Raw genomic sequence first — 24332 nt, forward strand, 5'->3', positions numbered from 1 at the left:
CACTCATCCTACACTAAAAATGAGTACCACGTTAATTCCTGGGGGCAAAGGCGACCAAGCGTAGAGCTAACCACTTTACTCCATCAAGTGCCGAGGTTACGGATAGTGGAAGCCTTTACCTTCCACCCCTCGAAGGGCCTTCATGGCCTGTACGGAGATTGCTTTGCTTTGCTTTGCTTTGCTTTGCTTTGCTTTGCTTACGATAGGTAGGATATATCGTGCATGTTCATTCTACCACCCCCACCCACAGGGGATATTTTCCTGCAGCGTGATTATTTCAATGAATGTCCGGCTCCATGATTAATTGGTTAGCGTGCTGGCCTTTGGTCCAAGGGGTCCCGCGTTCGATTCCCGGCCGGGTTAGGGACTTTAATCTTCATAGGTTAATTCCGATGGTTCGGGGTGTGCCTGTGTGTGCTGTCTTGAGCATGAGAATTCATGATAGGTAGGACTCCATTCTCACAGACGCGTAGTTCGCATATCAGGCGTCAAATCGAAAGACCTGCACTAGGCATCTCCGGAGGCCACACGTCATTTATTTATTTACCAGCTGATGTATCCGTGCTTCGCCACGGAATTCTACATTGTATACAGAATTCTAGGTTAGGTAGTGTACACGTTGTGAGCACGATTGTATTAAATTGCATAGCACTGAATGTTACCCTAGAAACGCGTCGGGGAAGTCGCCAAATGTCTTTTCTCATATGGAGACTGGGTTAGGGAATTTTCATTGTAATGGTAGCCCCCATTGCCTACCATCAGTCACAATCAGGTTGCGGAGTTTTCAATATAATGGCGGACACTCACTCTCCACCTGCCTTTTTACATCCTCAGAAAGACTGCCTTAGTAGTTTTCCCAACTGAAATGAACATATGTCATTACAATGACGTCAGTAGGAATGGCGCGATTAAAAGCAATGCTTTCATGTGAAATACTCGATGAAATAAAAAGCCACACATTTTCTCACTTTTAAAGGAGAGTACTACGCTGTCGATCTAACAGTCCAAAGTTCGAGATCAAATTAATCAATCAATCAATCAATCAATCAATCAAACAATCAATCAATCAATCAATATTTCAATCAATCAATCAATCAATACTGATCTGCATTTAGATCTGGAATGACCAAGCCGCAGACAGCCGTGGACAGCCGGCCAGGTGGCGAATAGTGGAGACTACCAGGGCAAAAACTATGCCCTTTTACTAATCTGTTTCCTAGGAGTACCCGATGAGTCGGAACATCTCAATTGACTACACAGGCGGAGGAAAAATCTATCTGACTTTGAGGTAAATTTTTCGTCCAAGCCAGAGGAGAAATCTCCTCGTCACGGCTAATTTGGAATAAAATGAATGTAGAATTTAATAAAAGTGAAGAGGAAGAAACTTTTCTTAAGAAACGGCTCTTTTCAGGGTTGAATTTTTAGTTATTTAGTGAATTGTGGTGCTATAATTTGGAATAGGCCTCATACTACTACTAAGTCAGCCTCTGCCTTAAGTAAGCACACTGCTCATACAAAACAGCGCGTCAGAGTAGGGATCGAATAACTGGAATACTATGATGAACCAGTGTGTTGCCTACCAGCTGTATCAGGAAATGTATGAACCAGAGGAATGGTATGCTAAAGAAGAAAGTTTTCTAGCTTCCCGGCTATTTCTCGCCAATATTCAGTCAGGCTATTATACTCGGTACGCAGCAGTAATCCCGTCTATCGCAGCTGGAGAGGCAGCATGAGACAAAGAACGTCACTACAAACAATGGTCAATGTAATGTTATTGTTGATCAATGTAATGAGCTTTCAATATTGTAGGTCTTCACTTGTAGTTTTGTTCCAACTCTGAAATACCACTCTTATCATAGTCGGTACGGTAAAACTGAATAAAACATAAATGGTCGTAAATTGTATTCTCTATAACTTTTGTTATGTAGGCCTAGTACTTTTCGATAGGACCAATAACATAGGTACTTTAAAATTAAATTTTAGGCTCCTTCCCCTAAACTACTTTTTCATCCAGGGTGAATAAAATTGTTTATAACTTAGACTGTAGTTTCTTATTCCCTGACTCTATATACCGATTTTCATTAAATTCTGTTAACCCATTTTCTCGCTGCTGGGCGTTGATATGAACTTAGCTACAAAAACACAAATTCTTAAATATCTGTGTTATCAAAGCCGGTACGGCAACAATGTATGATATAAATGATCGGAAAATTAATTCTATATAACTTTAGTTATGTAGTAATTTATCGATAGGACCACTGATAATATAAACATTTGAGAATTAACTTTTAGGCCTTCCCCTAAACTACCATTTCACTCAGCGTGAGTAAAATTATTTATAGCCTAGATTGTAGTGGCTCATCCCCCGACTTCACATACAGATTTTCATGAAATTCTCTTCAGTCGTTTTCTCGTGATGCGTGTACATACATACAGACAGACGGATAGACAGACAGGCAGACAGACAGACAGACAGACAGACAGACAGACAGACAGACAGACAGACAGACAGAAATTACGGAAAAGTAAACAGCGCAGTTCTTTGTGACTACGGACATGACCGATACAGAAATACCATTCTTTTCAAATTCTGAGCAATGTACAGACAAAACTCCTATTTTATATATATATACTAGCTGATGTGCCCGTGCTTCGCTACGGAATTCTACATTGTATACGGAATTCTAGTGTATACGTTGTGAGAAAGATTGTATTAAATTGCATTGCTCTTAACGTTACCCTAGAAACGCGACGGGGAAGTCACCAAACATCTTTTCTCATATGAAGACTGAGTTAGGGAATTTTCACTCTAATGGTAGACCAGCTTGCATACCATCAGTCACAATCAGGTTGGGGAGTTTTCATTATAATGGTAGACACTTACTCTCCACCTGCCTTTTTACATCCTCAGAAAGATTGTCTTAGTGGTTTTTCCAACTGATAAGAACATATATTACAATGACGTCAGTAGAAATGGCGCGATTAAAAGCAATGCTTTCATATGAAATACTCGATCAAATAAAACATCACACATTTTCTCACTTTTAACGACCAGGACTACACTGCCGATCTGACAGTCCAAAGTTCCAGAGCTGGAATGACCAAGCCTCAGACAGCCGTGAATCGCGAACACTCTTCGGCTTTTTTCGGCAGGAAGAGGGTCGAATAGTGGAGACTCCCAGGGCAAAAACTATGCCCTTTCACTAATCTGTTTCCTAGAGTACCTGATGAGTCGGAAAATATCAATTCATTACACTGGTGGCGGAAAAATCTATCTTGGTGGCAAATTTTTCCTCCAAGTCAGAGGAGAAATCTCCTCTTCACTGATAATTTGGAATAAAATGACTATAGAATTTAATAAAAGTGAAGAGGAAGAAGCTTTTCTTATGAAAAGGCCCTTTTCAGGGTTGAATTTTGAGTAATTTAGTGAATTGTTGTGCTATAATTTGGAATAGGCCTAAGTTGTTTTTCTAGACCAGGTCATACTACTACTACTACTACTAAGTCAGCCTCTTCCTTAAGCAAGCACACTGCTCATTCAAAACATTGCGTCAAAGTAGTGATCAAATAACTGGAATACTATGAAGAACCAGTGTGTTGCCTACCAGCTGTATCAGGAAATGTATGAACCAGAGGAATGGTATGCTAAAGAAGAAAGTTTTCTAGCTTCCCGGCTATTTCTCGTCAATATTCAGTCAGGCTATTATACTCGGTACGCAGCAGTAATCCCGCCTATCGCAGTTGGAGAGGCAGCATGAGAGAAAAAGAACAACACAACAAACAATGGTCAATGTAATGTTATTGTTGATCAATGTTATGCACTTTCGATATTGTAGGCCTTCACATTTAGTTTTCTTCCGACTCTGAAATATCGCTCATCATAGTCGGTACGGTAAAACTGAATAAAACATAAATGATAGGAAATTGTATTCTCTGTATATTTTGTTATGTAGTATTTTTCGATAGGACCAAAACATAGGTATTTAAAAATTCAATTTTAGGTGCCTTCCCCTAAACTACAATTTCATCCAGGGTGAATAAAAATTGCTTATAGCTTTGACTGTAGTTGCTTATTCCCCGACTCTATATACCGATTTTCATTAAATTCTGTTATCCCATTTTCTCGTGGCTTGGCGTCGATATGGACTTGGAACAAAAAGACAAATAAAAATACAAATTCATGAATTCGGGACGGCAAAAATGTATAAAGCATAAATGGACGGAAATGTAATTGTATATGTTGTTGCTATTTGCTTTACGTCGCACCGACACAGAGGGTCTTATGACGACGATGGAATATGACAGGCCTAGGAATGGGAAGGTAGCGGCCGTGGCCTTAATTAAGGTACAGCCCCAGCATTTTCCTGGTGTGAAAGTGGGAAACCATGGAAAACTATCTTCAGGGCTACTGACAGTGCGGTTCGAACCCACTACCTCCCGATTACTGGATACCGGCCGCACTCAAGCGACTGCATTTATCGAGCTCGGTTGTAATTCTATATAACTTTGGTTATGCAATATTTATCGATACGACCACTAATAATATATATATTTGAGAATTAAATTTTAAGTCTTCCCTTAAATTACCATTTCATTCAGCGTGAATAAAATTATTTATGTCCTAGTTTTTACTGGCTCATTTTCCGAATTTTTATACCAGTTTTCAATAAGATAGGAACACTAAAGATGTAAATATGTAAGAATTAAATTTTAGGCCTTCCCCTGAACTACCATTTCACTCAGCGTGAATAAAATTATTTATAGCCTAGGTTGTAGCGACTTATTCCTCAACTTTGCATGCCAATTTTTATCAAGATAGGATCACTAATAATATAAATATTTGAAAAATTAAATTTTAGGCCTTCCCCTAAACTACCATTTCTATCAGCGTGAATAAAATTATTTATGGCTTAGATTGTGGCGACCTATTCCCCGACTTTGCATACCGATTTTCATTAAATTCTCTGTAGCCGTGTTCTAGTGATGCGTGTACATACATACAGACAGACGGACAGAAATTACGGAAAGTAAAAAGTGCACTTCCTTGTTATTGTGGACATGACCGATACAGAAAAACTATTCTTTTAAAATTCTGAGCAATGTACAGACAAAACTCTTATTTTATATATAAAGACTAGCTGATGTACGCGTGCTTCGCTACGGAATTCTCAGAAAGACTGACTTTGTGGTTTTCCTAACTGAAGTCAACATAGGTCATTACAAAAACGTCAGTAGGAATGTAGCTATTAAAAAGCAATGTTATCATATAAAATACTCGATCAAATTAAAAACTGCTCATTTTCTCACTTTTAACGAACAGTGTTACGGTGCCGATCTAACAACCCAAAGTTCCAGAGCTGGATTCACCAGGTCGCAGACAGCCGTGAACACTTCTCTGCCATTATTCCTTTAAATATGCACACTTCTCATTGCAATCAGTGCCTCAATGTGGGGATTGAATAGCTCGAATGTTATGATGAACCAGTGTGTTACGTACCAGTAGTATTGGGAAATTTATGAAATAGAGGAATGGCATGCTAAAGAAGAAAGTTACCTAACTCCCCAGCTACTTTCCGTCAATATTTAGGAAATCTTTTACACTCGCACGACTGGGCGAGTTGGCCGTGTGGTTAGGGGCGCGCAGCTGTGAGCTTGCATGCGGGAGATAATGGATTCGAACCCCACTGTCGGCAGCCCTGAAGATGTTATTCCGTGGATTCCCATTTTCACACCAGGCAAATGCTGGGGCTATATCTTAATTAAGGCCAACACCACTTCATTTACCCTCATAGCCCTTTCCTATACCATCGTCGCCATAAGATCTAACCGTTTCGGTGCGACGTAAGGCAAACTTAAAAAATACTCGGTTCGCAGCAGTAATACTATCTATCGGAGATTAGTGGCAACAGAAGACAAAGCACATCACAACAAACAATGGTCAATGTAATGTTATTAAAATCAAAAATCAAAATCTCTTTATTTGCAAATGAGGTGTCTACCTCGGTGGCAAATGGTACACTAAAATACATTATTGTCAAGCACTAAATTTTAAATTAACAAGAGAAGAATTTTTTTCTAGAATACAATAATATACAATTTATGCTAATAATTTTTTCTATTAAACAAACAGGTCATCCTTAATAAATTTATATTGTTTAAAAAATTCTACTTATAATATCTCATATACTTACAAACATAGTCAACTCATATACAGTATGTGGAATTACTTCAAATAATACTATGCAACTGGTATAAGATTAAAATTTACATTGCATTTATTTACTTTTTTTTATTACCCATTTTGGAACCTAAGTAGCATAACGACCTGCTGCGTCTTAACCAGAGCCCCCTTTTGCCACCACTTTTCAGAGTTCCTGAAGGGCCTTCACAGCTACCGTAGCGGTCCCAGGGCCCTCGAAGTCCCCACTGTACTTCACGCCTACAGGCAGTCCCCTACTTTGGCTGTCCAAACTCCATGGACCAGGGGGATGGAATTAATTTTTTTAACACACATTTTTTATTTACAATAGCCTGCACTGGTCGAATGCCCTCTAACATTTCATTTATTTTCTCTGTTGCTGTTTATTCTCTTCTTGAATACCTGTACAGATTTTGGAAAAGGATCAAACACTACCCCTGGTAAACTGTTCCACTCCTTCACGCCCTTCCCAATGAATGAAAATTTACCCCAGTCGCTTCTGCTAAAATTCCTTCTAATTTTATACTTGTGGTCAGTTCTGCTAATATAATTATTTTCCAACTGAAGCCTCTCACGGATTTCTCCCCATGCTTCTTCTCCTGTATAGGCTCTATATAATCCTATAAGTCTAGTTTTCTCCCTTCTCTTACTTAAAGTTTTCCACCCAAGTTCCTCTAACATTTCTGATACACTACTGTTTCTCCTGAAATCCCCTGTTACAAATCTTGCTGCTTTCCTCTGCACACTATCTATTTCTTTTATTAGGTATTCTTGATGATGATCCCAAACACTGTTTGCATATTCCAATAATGGGCGAACCATACTTAAGTAACTTTTTTCTTTTAATTCTTTGTTGCATCCTTTAAGTAGCCTCATTATGACATGTAACGATCTGTATGCTTTCCCAACAATGTCATCAACATGACCCTTCCAGTGCAAATTACTTTCAAATCTCACATCTAAGTATTTGCACTTGCCATCTTTTGGGATAACTACCTCATCCAAAGTATATTCAATTTCAATTGTATGAGCTTTCTATATTGTAGGCCTTCACATTCAGTTTCTTTCGACTCTGTGATATTAGGGCGCCTTATACAATTATTTATAGCGTACACTGTAGTTCCTTATTCTCCGACTTTACATACCGATTTTCATTAAATCCTGTTAACCCATTTTCTCGTGACTCGGCGCTGATAAGGACTTACTAACAAAAATACAAATTCATGAATATCTCTGATCATAGCCAGTATGGTAACAATGTATAACACATAAATGATAATGCTATATAACTTAAGTTATGTAGTATTTATCGATACGGCCACTAATAACATAATTATTTGGGAATTAAATTTTAGGCCCACCTCTAAACTACCATTTCGTTCAGCGTTAATAACATTATTTATAGCCTAGATTATAGCGACTTATTCCCCGACTTTGCATACCGATTTTCATTAAGATAGGACCACTAATAATATAAATATTTGAGAATTCCATTGCAGGCCTTCCCCTAAACTATCATTTTTCTCAGCGTGAATACAATTATTTATGGCTTAGATTGTAGCAACTTATTTCTCGACTTCCCCTACCGATTTTCGTTAAGATACGACCATTAATAACAAATATTTAAGAATTAAATTTTAGGTCTTCCTCTAAACTACCATTTTACTCAGCGTGAGTAAAATTATTTATAGCCTATATTATAGCGACTTATTTCCCGACTTTGCATACCGATTTTCATTAAGATAAGACCACTAATAATATAAATATTTGAGAATTCCATTGCAGGCCTTCCCCTAAACTATCATTTTTCTCAGCGTGAATACAATTATTCATGGCTTAGATTGTAGCAACTTATTTCTCTACTTCCCCTACCGATTTTCGTTAAGATACGACCATTAATAACAAATATTTAAGAATTAAATTTTAGGCCTTCCTCTAAACTACCATTTTACTCAGCGTGAGTAAAATTATTTATAGCCTATATTATAGCGACTTATTTCCCGACTTTGTATACCGATTTTCATTAAGATATGGCCACTAATAACACAAATATTTGAGAATTAAAGTTTAGGCTTGTGTCCTCCGCGAAATCAACTTGTAAAACTACATCAGCTCTAAGCGTCAAACTCAATAGGCTATAAAAGAAATTCAGCTAGCAAGAGGAATTGATTTACTCACCATATATGAATGAAAATCATACACACCCCTTGTGACATGGTTCTCAACTATGCAGTATTATTATTTCGTGAAGATCTTATGTCAATCCAACACTGTGCGCAAGCATCTATATTGTATTTAATTAATATAATTTAGACGATCATATTATCAGTGTTCTCGAAATACCCTGAAGTATTATTATAAATACCGCCTCATGCCTAAATAATTACCAGTCAGTATAGCAGTATCGAATCCACACGCATGACTAATTCAATTCCTACCACAATGAATTTCATCAAGACTTCTATAACGCATAATTCTATAAAACACATAATCCCAATGACACATTCACGACAATTCATATAATATCAACCATTTGCATATTTTGACGATCCTATCACAATAAACATTTCATCACATCACACATATGTCATGCTCAACGAATTCTTATTTCATTAGGAAAATATATTCAGGCACTTCACGTTACGAAGACTACTAATCCCATCGCCGTATTAACGCAATATTATCGTAATAACATCACAATTACATTCCCGAACACTGTACTCAACATAAGAATATGATAGCTGATGACTCTAAATTACGCACATTATGATTATCAATTCCTTCTAATGTATTCGAACCACGAATTAGACTAAGATATCTTCATAATGACACTATTTCAATACGAATGTTATCCATGCCTAAGTCTATCTGTATAACCTTGCTAGCGTTCGCTTAGATTTACATGACATAGCGCACAATATCTCGCGATTCAGGATCATTTACGACACGATTTTACAACACTCTTATCCAACGTGAAGCAATGATTGACAAGTAGAACGGTCGCCTTCAAGTTGTATAATTTGGCATGTCACAAATTGACATAAAGAAGAACATACTACTCTACTTTAAAAAGCGGCTTCATAGCGGGATAATAAGACATTGACTTGGAGTACTCATCCTTCGTTGGCTTCGTGAAGAAGACGCCTCTCATCCACCAGCATTTAAATTATAACCATTGGTGTCCATCTCAGCTCTCGTCAGACCTTTCGAGATCCCGTTGTTATTTAACTAGACATGCTGGAATTCATAGACTTCTCGTAATCATATCCAATGGTTTCTGGCTCCATATTACCTGAAACTTATAATTATTCTTTAGAGTAGGGTTACATGCATTAATATTATTTACAATATTCGTATACAACACTTGCCTTGATATTATGATAAAACAAAATACGTATTTTGTAGTACAAAGGTTATTCTCGTTATAATCTGTCAATATTATATTGCGATCTAGCTTCTCGTCTGATTTCTTTCGCTCCGTGTTCAACAACTCTAATCCTCCTTGAGTTATTTTCTTAACCGAACTAAAGTCTACTCTTATTTGAAAAGCAAAATCTCATACCATATTACAATAATAACAGCCAGTTTGCTTTAGAAGATTTCTCCATATTTCCCAGCTTCCATGTGTTTTTGACAATCAAACACCTGACTTCTTAATGCAGGGCGCTCTTGTATGATCATTTACGTTGGCAAAGGAATTCGTTTATCAATCGACAATTTCATTACCAGTCTCGATCATCGAATCGTGTCGGACTAGATAAGCAGGGTATGGCCCTCATAAACAGATTTAACTTAGCCCGATTAATTCAACTCATTCCATGGCTTCCCATACATTTTATCATTGATATTCTCACCATTTATCCACATTTAACAAACTTTACTTGAGGAAACTGCAATATTCGCTTAATTTTGTATTATGTGCCACGACATCTCATTATCCAGCGTAATTCAACGATATACCACGGGGTTCAGAGCTTATAATTTTTGCCGATACATTCAATCCGTTGCCTGTTATTCATATAATTGAACGAGTTATTTGGTTTCTGACACACCTGGACGTATAGTAATCGGACATACGATTCCATTGATGTTGATTTCACCATAAACTTCCAATGTCTTCACCAACTCCAATCAGACATTCATTGGAAGGTTATAATATATTATTAAATACTGCACATCTAGCTTACTTGGACGTTTTCCTGTAGGCCCTACAGTGTTCTTACTTTAATAAATGTTATTAAATACTATCAGTCTTACTAATAAATGGTGTATAAGTTTTATACAAGGTTTATACACCGTTTGTGTACAATTTGTTACTAATAAACCGTGTTTAGCCTCCTGTGTTAACGCACAGTATAATTATAAACAGTCCTACTAATAAAATGTGTATACCAAGATTACACACCTCTTCAGCACAAAACGTTAATAATAAACCGCATATAGGCACTATCGTGTATAAGATTGTTATAAGCAGTAAAGTTAATGCATGGCAATTATTATTATTATTATTATTATTATTATTATTATTATTATTATTATTATTATTATTATTATTATTATTATTATTATTATTATTATTATTATTATTATTATTATTATTATTATTATTAGCGGATGATGTGTACATGACAATCGAAATATACTAACATAACACAAAATATACAAGTATACAGGCTGATGACAGCATCAGGACTTCACTTTTATATTTTAATATCCAAATTTTTAATCTATGTAATCACTTCCGGTGTTACTTCAAAAAATTCCTCCACAGAACCAGGAAATGCACCTAGGGTGCACTCTTGAACTATGTGATTGATAGACTGCGCTTGAGCACCACAGTCACAGCAGGGAGAATCTACCCATCCCCATAGATGCAAGGCTGCGCCAGGCCTCCCTACACAACATCGGATCCTGTTCAGGGTTGACCAAACAGCACGGGGCAAACTGAAGCCAGCCAGTTTCATGCTGGGGTCGGAGATATCACATAAGCCACTGGGAGACGACATCCTCCACTCTTCTCTCCAGGCATTCCTGAGAGTGAACTGAGGGCATGGCAGGTCCAAAGCTGTCTTCCACGCTGGTTTTCTTGATTTCAGCCTAGTTGTAGTGTGCTGCTTTATATCTTGATGTACAGGAAGGGCCTCATTCTTCACTATTCTGCACCGTAAGCTAGTAAGTGCTTGTTGTCTCCTTATATGAGGGGGAGAGATATTGCAAAGGACAGGTAACCATTGCATTGGAGTTGAGAACTGCGTGCCGGATACAATACGCATAGCCTGGCGAAGTTCGATACCAGTTAGATAGTGGCAATTGTTATACACCGGTTATACAGTCGCGGGACCTAGTATAAGAAGTGTATAAGACAATTCATTGCATTTAACAGTATTTCCGTGCACTCATATGAATACCATTGGTGGTGTAATTTGACGAATTGTATCAATGACGAGTTCAGTGACTGAAGTGGATTGAAATAATGAACAACTGTGACGATTTAGCGCACGATATTTTGGGTATCGCCTGTTTAGGTTATGCACAATATAGTCACTGAGTCTCTCTTGGGTGTCTATGGCTGAATTTTAATGAATTGTTATCCTAGCCATCTTAAGGCCCACTCATATCTAGCGGAAGGGAGACGCGGAGAGAAGAAGTTCCGAGAAGAATTTCTCTCGTATGCACTCATACCTACCGGAAGCGCGCCTCGCCATTTGGATAGCTGTTATCATCATTCTGGATCGCTTGTTGGCTCTTGCTCTGTTGGCTGAAGATGCTGAGAGGGAAGAACAAAGGCAAAATCGAAGATTTTGGGTTCACGACATACATTTATCCAGGAATTTAAATGGTGAATTTTGTACATTGTTTCAATCGCTGTTGCGCGATGAAGAGAAATTCAAAGTGTATTTTCGAATGAGCATTGAGACATTTCAACAGCTATTTCAGCTTGTTGAAGAACATTTAAATAACCATTTTACGTGATTTCGTGAACCTATATCAGCGACCCTACGACAGGTTGTATGTTTAAGGTGAGTTAATTATGTTGCATATTTTAATAGTTCTTAATGTTCCATTTATTACAAAACTGTAGTAGCATACATATAATAAACACAACTAGAACTACATGATAATATATATTAAATATTAAAATCAGCGATGTACTAGTACTCAAGTGGTTCTGTTAATACATATAATTTTAAATAATTGCGAATAACAATGTAATTTATTATTAAAAGTAGTAACTTAATAGTTTAAGCGTCTCTCAGGAATGTAAATGTCCGTAGAGGAAGCCAGCACTGTGCTGTGTACCGCCAGTGTACCGCATGGACTCGACGAAAACATCCGACTACTTTACGAATGTTACCGAAGTTATATTCCGGCGGGAGGAGCGGAAGAAATATTCTCGCCAAGCAACTTACTCGTCTTCGGCGCGGCGCGTTTCCCCTCCAGTCTGTGGAAGTGTGAGCCACTGCATCTAATACGCAGTGAAAGAATATTTTCCGCCTTCGCGCCGCGTCTCGCTTCCGCTAGGTGTGAGCGGGCCTTTACACCTCCTGAAGAAGAATAATAAATCGTAATTGTAGTCCATCCTCCCAATTTGCATGGTCAAGCTTCCAGAACTGCTTTCATCAATAGTTACTTTTGAGGTGACGAAAAATGAAGAGCAGATATTATGTGACTTATCTTCTTTACAAATTCATCTTAATTTATATTTATTAGTAAGACGGTTATAATACAATGGTGCCGATGAAGCAACTAATGTAATAATAATGAATGTGGAGTCACATACTTCACTGCTTTCTGAGAAGGAAGTCCTTTTTTAATTTCAATTTCCCAGTTAGGCCCCCTTGTCCTTTTTGTAACTGTCTCCATTATTCGCAATTCTCTCAATAATTCTCCGAAAATTTGCTATTTAAGAGACGGAATGACAATGAATAATAAAAGAAATGATGGTTTGGGAGTATTTTTGTGCAATAATGTGTTACTGCTTAATAGACTTTAAAAATTGTGAGTTTATTATACATTATCTTCCTCTACAAAGATCTTCCTCAAATTTGAGTATAAAAAGGGGACATATTCCTCGACGTAATATGATTTCCATACTTGTAGTTGAATACGCAGACATATGATGTGGAAATATTTGAGAAAATAATAGATTATACTCATAAAAACAATAATAATGATATGGTAATAATTGGGGGAGATCTAAACTTGCCTGAAGCTGAATAGAATGGAGCTGCAAGTGAAGCCCATGAACAGAAACTGGCAAATAAGTTAATTTGGGAGGGAGGATTTACACAAGTAGTACAAGAACCGACTCGTCTCAATAACTTACTAGATGTATTCTTGGTTAAACCATGGGAAATTGTTGATAAAACTGAGGTAATTGAAGGAATAGGTGACCATAAGGCTGTAATAATGGATGTAGGACTGGTACCAAAAAGGCTTAATAAGAGGGTCACACAAGACAAGAAATTATACAGAAAAACTAAAGTTGATGAATTTGGGACTTACCTTAAATCACAATTCAGTTGTTGGATAAGTGAAGGGAGTAATGTGGATACACTTTGGGCTAAATTTAAAGGAATCATTTGGGAAGGAGAGAAGAGATTTGTACCTGTTAAGAAGGGTAAAATGACCTCAGACCCTGTTTATTATACAAGGGAAATAAGAAAATTAAAAAGAAAATGTAGAATAGTAAATAGGAAAATCAAAGAGGGTAGGGAGAATGGAGAAACTAGAAAACAGCTAATGAGGGAACTGAATAGGGTGAAAAAGGAAGCAAAAGAGAATTATATGAATGGCATTCTTCAAGAGGGTAATGACCACAAAGGGAAATGGAAAAAGCTGTATTCATATATTAGGAATCAAAAAGGAAAATGAATCCAAATTCCTACAATGGTGGGAGAAGGGGGTGAACACTATTTAACAGATACTGAGAAAGCAAACTTCTTCAGTAGGGAATTCAGAGAGTCAGTAGAAGATTGTCAGGACTTGGACCATAACAGAAGATAGAGAGGGAGAGACACATAGGGAAACAAGAAGCTTCTCATTCACAAATGAAGATATTTTCAGAGAAATCCAACTGCTTCAGCAAGGAAAAGCAGCAGGAAGTGATCAAATTACTGGGGAGGTATTAAAGACGATGGGGTGGTATATAGTGCCTTATTTAAAATTTCTCTTTGACTATGTCATAAATAATAGTGTAATACCAAAGGAATGGAAGGAATCTATAATAATACCAATTTATAAAGGAAAGGGTGATAAAAGGAAACCAGAGAACTACAGACCAATCAGCCTGACCAGTATAGTTTGTAAAATACTGGAGAGTTTAATAGCAAAGTACATCAGAGGGATATGTGATGATAAAAATTGGTTCATGAGGAGCCAGTATGGATTTAGAAAGAAATTTTCTTGTGAGGCACAACTGGTGGGATTTCAGCAGGACATATCAGATCAGTTGGATTCAGGAGGCCAGTTAGATTGCATAGCCATAGATCTTTCCAAAGCCTTTGATAGAGTGGAACATGGAATATTATTAAAGAAATTGGAGGGAATAGGACTGGACGTAAGGGTTATACGTTGGATAAGAACATTTCTAAATTCAAGGGTTCAGAAAGTCAAAGTAGGAAATAATATATCACTGGAAGAGAAAGTTTGGAAGGGAATTGCACAGGGTAGTATAATCGGTCCGTTACTTTTCTTAATATATGCAAATGATTTAGGGAACAATATAACATCGAAAATAAGATTGTATGCAGATGACATAATTGTTTATAGGGAAATAAATAACATTGAGGATTGCTCAGAATTACAAAGGGACATTGAGAGTATCCAAGAATGGGTTGAAGAAAATAATATGAAGGTTAATGGAGGCAAATCAACTGTTACAACATTTACAAACAGGAGCTTTAAAACTGAATTTGAATATACTTTGAATGAGGTAGTTATCCCTAAAGATGGCAAGTGCAAATACTTAGGTGTGAGATTTGAAAGTAATTTGCACTGGAAGGGTCATGTTGATGACATTGTTGGGAAAGCATACAGATCGTTACATGTCATAATGAGGCTACTTAAAGGATGCAACAAAGAATTAAAAGAAAAAAGTTACTTAAGTATGGTTCGTCCATTATTGGAATATGCAAACAGTGTTTGGGATCCTCACCAAGAATACCTAATAAAAGAACTAGATGGTGTGCAGAGGAAAGCAGCAAGGTTTGTAACAGGGGATTTCAGGAGAAAGAGTAGTGTATCAGAAATGTTAAAGGAACTTGGTTGGGAACCTTTAAGTAAGAGAAGGGAGAAAACTAGACTTATAGGATTATATAGAGCCTATACAGGAGAAGAAGCATGGAGAGATATCCGTGAGAGGCTTCAGCTGAAAAATAATTATATTGGTAGAACTGACCACAAGTACAAAATTAGAAGGAATTTTAGCAGAAGCGATTGGGGTAAATTTTCATTCATTGGGAAGGGCGTGAAGGAGTGGAACAGTTTACCAGGGGTAGTGTTTGATCCTTTTCCAAAATCTGTACAGATATTCAAGAAGAGAATAAATAACAACAGAGAAAATAAATGAAATGTTAGAGGGCATTCGACCAGTGCAGGATATTGTAAATAAAAAATGTGTGTGATTAAATTAATTCCATCCCCTGGTCTATGGAGTTTGGACAGCCCAAGTAGGGGACTGCCTGTAGGGGTGAAGTACAGTGGGGACTTCGAGGGCCCTGGGACCGCTACGGTAGCTGTGAAGGCCCTTCAGGAACTCTGAAAAGTGGTAGCGAAAGGGGTTCTGGTTAAGACGCAGCAGGTCGTTATGCTACTTATGTTCCAAAATGGGTAAAATATATATATGTAAATAAATTCAATGTTAATTTTAATCTTATACCAGTTGTATATTATTATTAGAAGTAATTTCACATACTGTATATGGGTTGACTATATTTGTAAGATATTATAAGTAGAATTTTGTAAACAATATAAATTTATTAAGGATGATGTATGTGTTTAATAGAACAAATTATTAGCGTAAATTGTATAATATTGTATTCTAGGAAAATTTCTTTGTCTCTTGTTGATTTAAAATTTAGTGCTTGACAATAATGTATTTTAGTGTACCATTTGCCACCGAGGTAGACACCTCATTTGCAAATAAAGAGATTTTGATTTGAATGTCTAATAGAAACTTTTTTATCAAACCTTTCTTTTAGCTACAAAACAGGTTTTCCTTTCTCCTGAAAAGTAAGGAGTTTGGAATGTGTACCCTTTTCAACTCGCCGATTCAATTACAATTGCTTACGTTTTCCGTACTATCCCTGTTAGGAGCTATTGATATTTGATTACGCTTTTCTATTGCTTTTTTGGCGTTCATTACACAAGCAAGATGAAGAAATGTTGATATCAGTAGAAGCCAACTTCCAGCTGTCTCACTTTGTGTTGCCACTGCCTTTTCTATATGCCATGCTACTGCGCGACTTTCCGGAAAGTTTGCTCGTAGATAACCAGCAGAAGAGATCATAAAGGCGGTAAACGTGCGAAATACGTCAGTGAACTGCAGGAAGAAATTCCTGCGCCTTGGAACGAGTGTATACGTGCTGTGTAGGAATACAATGCGTATATCACGTTTATTAGTAACAAAAATGTACAACGCTTATACAGGGTTTATTCACTGTATAACTACAAGTGTTAAACAACTGTATAAGGACTTGTTATTAGTAAGACGGTGTATATATAGCCTACATTGACGTTTTTCTGTACAGTACGCAGATTTCAGTGAATGTTATTAAATACTCTATTGGTACGAATAAAGTAATATTAGTTGTATCCCATTTACGTAATCTCCTTCCCTCACACAAAATATGTGCACTAATTAAAAATAATCTATAAGCAATATATTTTGTACAATCAAGTGTTCCGAACACAGTTTTTACTACCGTACATAACTTAGACTAATTCTGTTGTATAACTTATGGAAATATGTGGTTACACGTCTTTATTACGGTGAGTTTTATAAGTACACGGCTAGAAAACAGCTGTTCAAAGACACGCCCCATTCCGCCATTGCACAGCAGAAGGCAAGAAAAGTTCACAGCAAGATGTCGCGCCGATCGCAGCTGTCCTATCCACACCGCTTCGTATTGGTGCTTATTGGCATTCTCTTTCTTTTTTCTCATAAGCGCTCTTATGACCATTCGCCTCTTACTTTCGATGGTTATAGTATTTCTTTTACTACTCATCATAAGTATCTTGGCATAATTTATGATCAAAAGCTTACTTGGCAGCGTCATATCAAATCGCTACCGGTATGTCAAAAAGCTGACGGATATCTCAAAATTCTTAAACTGTCGTACGTCGTCAATGGGGCGCGGATCCCATCTCTGCCCTCTCATTATATAAAGCGACTATCTGTACCTATCTGGATTATTGCGTTCATATAACAGACATTGCATCGTTTACATCTTTTATGTCGCTTAATACTTTACAATTTCACGCCTTACGTCTCTGCATTGGAGCCCTTAAAACGACTCCTACAAACGAACTACTGGTAGAAACAGGTGAATTCCCACTTGTAATTAGAAGGCACATGCTTGCACAGAAATACTTGCTTAAATGTCTTGCTTTATCGTCCTCCTCCTTACTACCGAAGTTGCAACTCTTACAGGAATAGTATCAACAATGCTCTCCTCGTTCAGGGCGAGTCACTGCTATAGCTATATACACTGCCTATATTACCCTAAACGGTTTCCGAACTTCGTTTCTCAGGACTCCTTCACTTCCAATGTATTCCTTTCCCTTTGCTATCCTATTCTATACCCCCAATATTATAATTTCTAATAAATCTTTATTCTCTGGAACGACGCCTAGTTCCGGTCCTCCTTTTCCTCCGTCGTGAAAACTACGCATAAACCCTTCTGTTTCTGGAGTTAATATCTACACTGACGGCTCAAAACATTCCCAAGGAGTTGGTGCTGCTTTCTTTATTTGCAATTCCCGCACGACTGAACAATTCCATCTCCCGGCTACTTTTTCATTTTTTTTCTGCTGAGTTGTTTGCCATCCAACAAGCTTGAATTTATGCACAACAACATTCTTTCCCAAAAGTTACTATCTATACAGACGCTCAAAGCGTTTTACAAGCTTTATCGTCATATACCCCCTCTTTTAAATTGGTATTTATATAATGTCAAATCTTTACTCTACCAGCGTGAACGAGATGGAGTATATATAACGCTTGTCTGGATACCTGGACATTCTAACATTGCCGGTAATGATGCTGCCAAAGAAGCCAGCCGTCTCCACACCCCTCCTCTTACAGCAGTCATACCGCCCCTTTATTTCTATACTCGTCTTAAAGAAACTACCTACCGATCTTGGCAAGACGAATAGGACCAGTCCCCACGTCTTAAAGGTACCGGTACTTATTATTATCACTTCTACCCATGAAACCATGGTTTTCCAATGGTATATATTCCCGTAGACATATTACAAACATTATACGATTAAGGTTCAATCATGCTCTTACCCTGCAACATAAATTCCGCTTTCGTTTGGTTAATCTGCCTTATTGTGTGTGTGGTGATTCTGAGGGAGATCTTAATCACCTATTTTTCCAATGCCCTGCATATCTTCTCTCTCGTCGTAAATTCCTCACTAGTCTTACACGGATAAAAATTTCTTTCCTTACTAGTATTACCTGTTTGTTACTTGGCCTTTCTCCCGCCAACATCCATGTTATTAATCAGTTTCTTGATGACGCTCAAATTGATTTTGTAACCTTCATACTTCATTTGTCTACCATCAAATAGTACGCTCCTGCTTCCATCTGAACCGTGTGCACGATTCTTTACGTAAGTAAACTATGCATAACTTGGCAATCTTGACAGTTTCCATCACTTCTATATATCTTATTCAATATGTGAAAGATTTTATTTGTGTATGCGTTTAAATGCCTCCTATTTTTGCGTGATTCCTTTTATCAAATACGGTACAGTAGAGACACTTACTGATTTAGCCTTGTTAAAATGGGAGACAATTAGACGGTGGCGCTCCTAGTGACTTGACCTGAAAAGTAGTGCGAAATTCAAATATCAATGGAAATGCTATACGAAAATAGATCAATAAATTACGTCTAGAAAGAAAGTGTTATTGAGATATTAACTTCGAAGTTGCTAAAGTAATTCTGGATAAATGAATGAAGAATTATTTAAATGGTTATTGGTCAAAGACTGAAATTAGACATGTAAACAAGATATGAAATGGACTGCTGTGAAATGGTTTGATCTTTCATTTATCCATTACTTTTTTTTGCTTTAGCATTCCTATCTGAACTTTTACGGTTAGATTTGTCATTTTTCTCATTTAAAAACATTGTATCATCATATGAAAACACTTGTCAACAAAAATATCGGCACATTCATTACACACAGGATTCACTGAATTTACATTTAAGAACTGAACAATTTTCCTTTTAACTTGAAGCCTGCTAACAGAAAGCAAATCTGTAAATTTAGCCTCAAAAACATTCAAACTTTCCCTATAAGCAATGCTTGCCATAATGCCATTACATTAGGGTAAAGCAAATTTGTATCATCATATTGTTTAAACAAAATATGTACATTTCTTAAATCACCCATTTTCCATCAGTGCTTAACAACGTTTTACGGCATTCCAAATTGGATAACTTGGAACATAACCAGCCACACTCACATGCATATAAATTTTCCTGAATTAAATCAAACCCACAGATCACACCTACAACAACACATCGGTATTGAAGGTTAACTGCTGCACTATACAATAAAATATGCGTATTATATTTTAAGCCAGTTGAAATATGGGTCGAGCAGGTCAGAAGATTATGAAGTACTATAAAAATCTCTTTGTCATTGGAATAATATATATTCAAACACAATATTACTTACATTTTCTTGTCACGAGGGAACTGAAGAAAGACCGCTTATTCTTCTCTACTTCATAGTTACTGCAGCCAAACACAGCACATACCTTTCCCCTCATGTTGAGAGGAGATATCAAGGAATGGCACACGCTACTATTTAATTATGTCAACTCAATTAAAACGCATAAATAACACCAAAAACTTCACACACACAAATACACGTGCTCTTATGACAGAATCAGTAGTTCTTAGGTCAATCCGCTAGAGAGCTCTAATAGCTGTCCCTCGATATCTCGCTGAGTGTTGCGTATCGTCTCTACCGTATTTGCATTTATTAATAAGTGTAGTGACTGGTTAACAGTAAAAGAGCGCATAAGCCTTAAGAAAGGAGAAGAAGTGGAAGAAGAAGACATTCTCTTTGCTAGTTGGCGACCAAAAAGGATTTCCTTTGGTTCTGTTATTCTTTGCTAAAAACGGACTAGGAAGCGCAACACTTTTCTCTTATTATTTACTCCTTGGATAACACTTTGGGGCAACATGGCGGCTGATCAGTATGATGTTTCTGCAGCTAAGCGAAGATTATTGGAAGATAAAGCTAAACAAAGAGCGATATTGCGTCAAGAATATATTAAACAGATAACAAATCCACACAGGCATGCAACCGGAGAAGGTGGTGTTATTGTAAGTGTTATAAGATGTACCAACTTCGTTGGTCATTTGTAACCCTATTACTTTTAACCCTCAAACGTTGTAGCTGATCTGTTAAATATACGTTGTTGTGGGGTTGAAAATGATACCACATTACTTAACGCTCCAGTACTCGCGCGGGGTAAAATACTACCCCATTCTTTCATGTATTACTGTAACTCAAAAAGTAAATTGTTCTTTTCATGACTCACCTGACTAAGGGCCCTGTAAATAAATAAAACACAATTAATAATAACTCCCATTATTGCCATTAATATATACACGCACAAAACAGAAATCTTGCATAACTTCAAAGCAGGCAATCTTGTTCATAATAACACTCGAATTCATGTAGTCTTAAAAACTAGAACTATGAAAATCAATCAATTTATTACTATTAGAACAATGACGTTTAGTTCTTTTAGTTACTTTCGGTTTTCTTTTTGAAGCATTCTTCACACACTGTAGTGAAAGGGTCTTGGCCTACGTATTTTCACACAGCACACAAGTGTTTCTGCTTTTTCTGTCCTGACTTCTAGGACATAAACCACATCGTCCGGATGAGCTTAGTGTTTCTCTTCAAGGGTGGAGTCAGAGAAGTCAGGGAAATTTGTTCCTTACCATTTGAACTCATTTGCAAGGCTTTCACTCTGATACTGCGAGGCAAACTTGTTTGTGCCACTCTAACAGCTATCCTAGGTTTCACCAGTTCCATTGCAATTGATCTTAGGAATGTTTTTCTAGGGAGAGTATTTTCAAGGTTGTTTCCAACATTAACAACATAGCTATAAATACCATCAATGTTCAGAAGGTGAAAAAATATTTTCATTTGCCAACGATTTGTATTTCTTTCAACTTCATATGCTGTGCTCTTTCCATCCACCGTGTCTACGGCCCCCTTCATTACGTTGTAGAAAGTGTTTATAAACGGCTTCATTTGACCCTCTGTGCTCTCATCTTGTTTTTCTTCAGCGTGTATGCCTGTATGCCACAAGAGTGCACTGGATCCGTAACGCCATGTGTGTTCAGCCTAGAACCAGGCAAGTATGATGAAACTTTGTTGTGAGCACGAGTACGAGTGTTTTTAGGAGGCACTACTGTGCTCCATTTAGTCACACCATCACGTACATATATGTAGTTTTGGCAGGGCTTATTTGAAGCGTCATTTTCACTCCCTGATGTATTGGCACAGTACTCTTCAGGTAAGTCACTATCATCCTGTTGTGAGAGTGAATCATGCTCTGATGTTTCTATGTTGTCCTCTTCACCATCATCTTCAAATCCACTAATTCTTCGTCACATAATTCAGAAAGGAGTTGACAAATTTCATTCCTGGTCCTTGCTAATGTTTTCGGCTTTATCACGACTCATATTTACCGTCTACACTAAAGTAACTAGTCATTCTCACAAAACACACACACAAGATTGAAAATTAACAAAACATGAGTCTGCCAATTTACTTCCGCCAGTGCTCGCGTGGGGCAATATGTTACCCCAGTCAACTTTGTGTCACTGCCAGAAACGTACTGACGCACGACAATTTATGACACCTCAGGAGCCGCCACACAGTTTCTTTGAAAGGTACACAATAGCCCAGTGTACAGTCCATGATAGAAAAAAATCGGCGGCTGTTTTCCAAAGTTTGGGGTAATTTATTACCCCACGTGAGCACTGGAGGGTTAATGGTTTTTAACATGCTTTATTTTGTTTGTATCATAACTATTAATCAATTATGTTGTAATATATGTACACCAGAATAATTTGTAGTATTTTTAACAAAATTCTCATAAAAGAAGTAACATTAAAGGTTATTAGAAAATGACTGAAAATTAATCGATGGAACACAAATATTTAAAAAATATATTATGAATATGATAATTATCACCCAATTTTAAAGTGTAATAGTTGCAGTTACGTTATACATAAAGAGATTTAAATCTCTTTTAGCTTGATTTTGCAAGTGTTCAATATTCTTGACATATCATCTCCACACACTACACACTACAGAGCGACAAGTTTGGCAGACTCGGCGATCCCATTTGACACAATACAGGTTGGTCTTCTTCTCAGTAGAACGGGGGCACAATGCACATCGTTTCCTCTTTAATCCTTGAGCAAATATTTGCTGTTTAAGACAAGGCTTTTTCAAAATCCCGGAGATCACCATACGGAGTTCCTTTGGTAGCCGGTTATTGATGAGTCTTTCGTTGAGATACGCTTCAGAAAGCTGTGTAGCCAGTCTTTTTATGAAGTCAAATCAAGAAATAGGAGTGTACTTCTTGAATGATATGTGTAGTATGTATGAATTTAATACAATTATGTTCAGCATGGCGTAGAAAATAACAAGGGGCCATCTACGTGTCCGTCTACTTGTGCTGTACGTAATACACTTCTGGTCAAGAGAATCTACTCCACCTTAAGTACTGTTATAAAATGAAATGATTTCCTCCTTGCCGGTTTCAGGGTCGGTACTTCTTGAGTGATACATGCTGGAAACTAAGATGACAGCTTTACCTTTTTTGGGACATGAGAAATTAGAGTGCGATCATTTGTAAATGCATACTCTGTTGAACCCACAATTAGTTTCCTTTGTGGCTGGAATTCGGGTGGTATTTCTTTTTTATTTCTCAGGAACACCTCTGCGGAGGTTCGGACCTGCCTTCGGGCAGAATAACCCTTACCTTATTTCTCCGTAGTGCCGCCACGTATGTCAGGTTCCGATTCCTCAACTCTGTAACCACTTCCATAGATCCAAAATAATTATCGGCTATAAATACGATTCAAGCCATTAAGTGGTTTTGCCAATCTCAATACACACTGAGTTGGTTTGGTGAACTTCTTTTCTTCATTTGTCAAGCCAGTACAATCACTGTCCTTCCCAGTATACAAGTAGGCATTTAGAAGGCAATTTGTGCGGGCGTCAGATAAAATCGTGATCTTCAGACCATAGTTTTCTGGTTTGCTTGCCATGTATTATCTGCGCACTTTTTAGCAAGAGATTTACACCCTAGTACTGAATCGGTTGACTTTGGTTATCTTCGAGATTCGTATTGGCAACCTTTGAAACACAAACTAAGAATCGCTTATCATCGCTGTGCGACATCTGGCATACACTTCAAGTACTCGTACTGTTGTTGTTTACACAGCAAAGCCAAACTATAGAATTCATGCTAGGAACACGTTTCGCATCAGGAAATGTTATATAGTATTATATATTGTGTGTGTGACACAGTTGTTGGTGTAAGATAATAAAGGTTTAGAAAATTCCGATCATATTATCGATTCAATTCACATTTCATTTCCATTCAGTTGGCAGTACTACCGGAACCGGCAGTGCTCTCTTCTTACTCCTCAATCCAGTACAAAAATCTATCACTAAAAAGTGCGCGTACAATACACCCTAAACTTACACCTACCACAACAAAGTTACGTAAATTGAAACAAGGGATACTGCATACCTCTAAGCTACCACAGTGCACGGAAGCAGTGCTCTGCATACTAACAGATCATTATATTAAAATGCTGACTCCCTCTGAAGAAGTCGCATCATGTAGCGTT

At 37.4% G+C, this 24332-nt stretch overlaps 1 protein-coding gene across 1 annotated transcript in view; it reads left to right on the top strand.

The window, feature by feature from the left end:
- Positions 1 to 20602: 20602 nt before the first annotated feature.
- Positions 20603 to 24332, top strand: part of ND-B15 (NADH dehydrogenase (ubiquinone) B15 subunit) — a 38485-nt gene continuing 34755 nt past the window's right edge. The window contains exon 1 of the mRNA XM_067137284.2: positions 20603 to 20768. Within this exon, the coding sequence (XP_066993385.1) occupies positions 20625 to 20768 (144 nt within the window). The 5' untranslated portion in view covers positions 20603 to 20624. The remainder of the gene's footprint in view (positions 20769 to 24332) is intronic.

This window comes from Anabrus simplex, chromosome 1 (genome assembly GCF_040414725.1).
Source record: "Anabrus simplex isolate iqAnaSimp1 chromosome 1, ASM4041472v1, whole genome shotgun sequence".
NCBI lineage: Eukaryota > Metazoa > Arthropoda > Insecta > Orthoptera > Tettigoniidae > Anabrus > Anabrus simplex.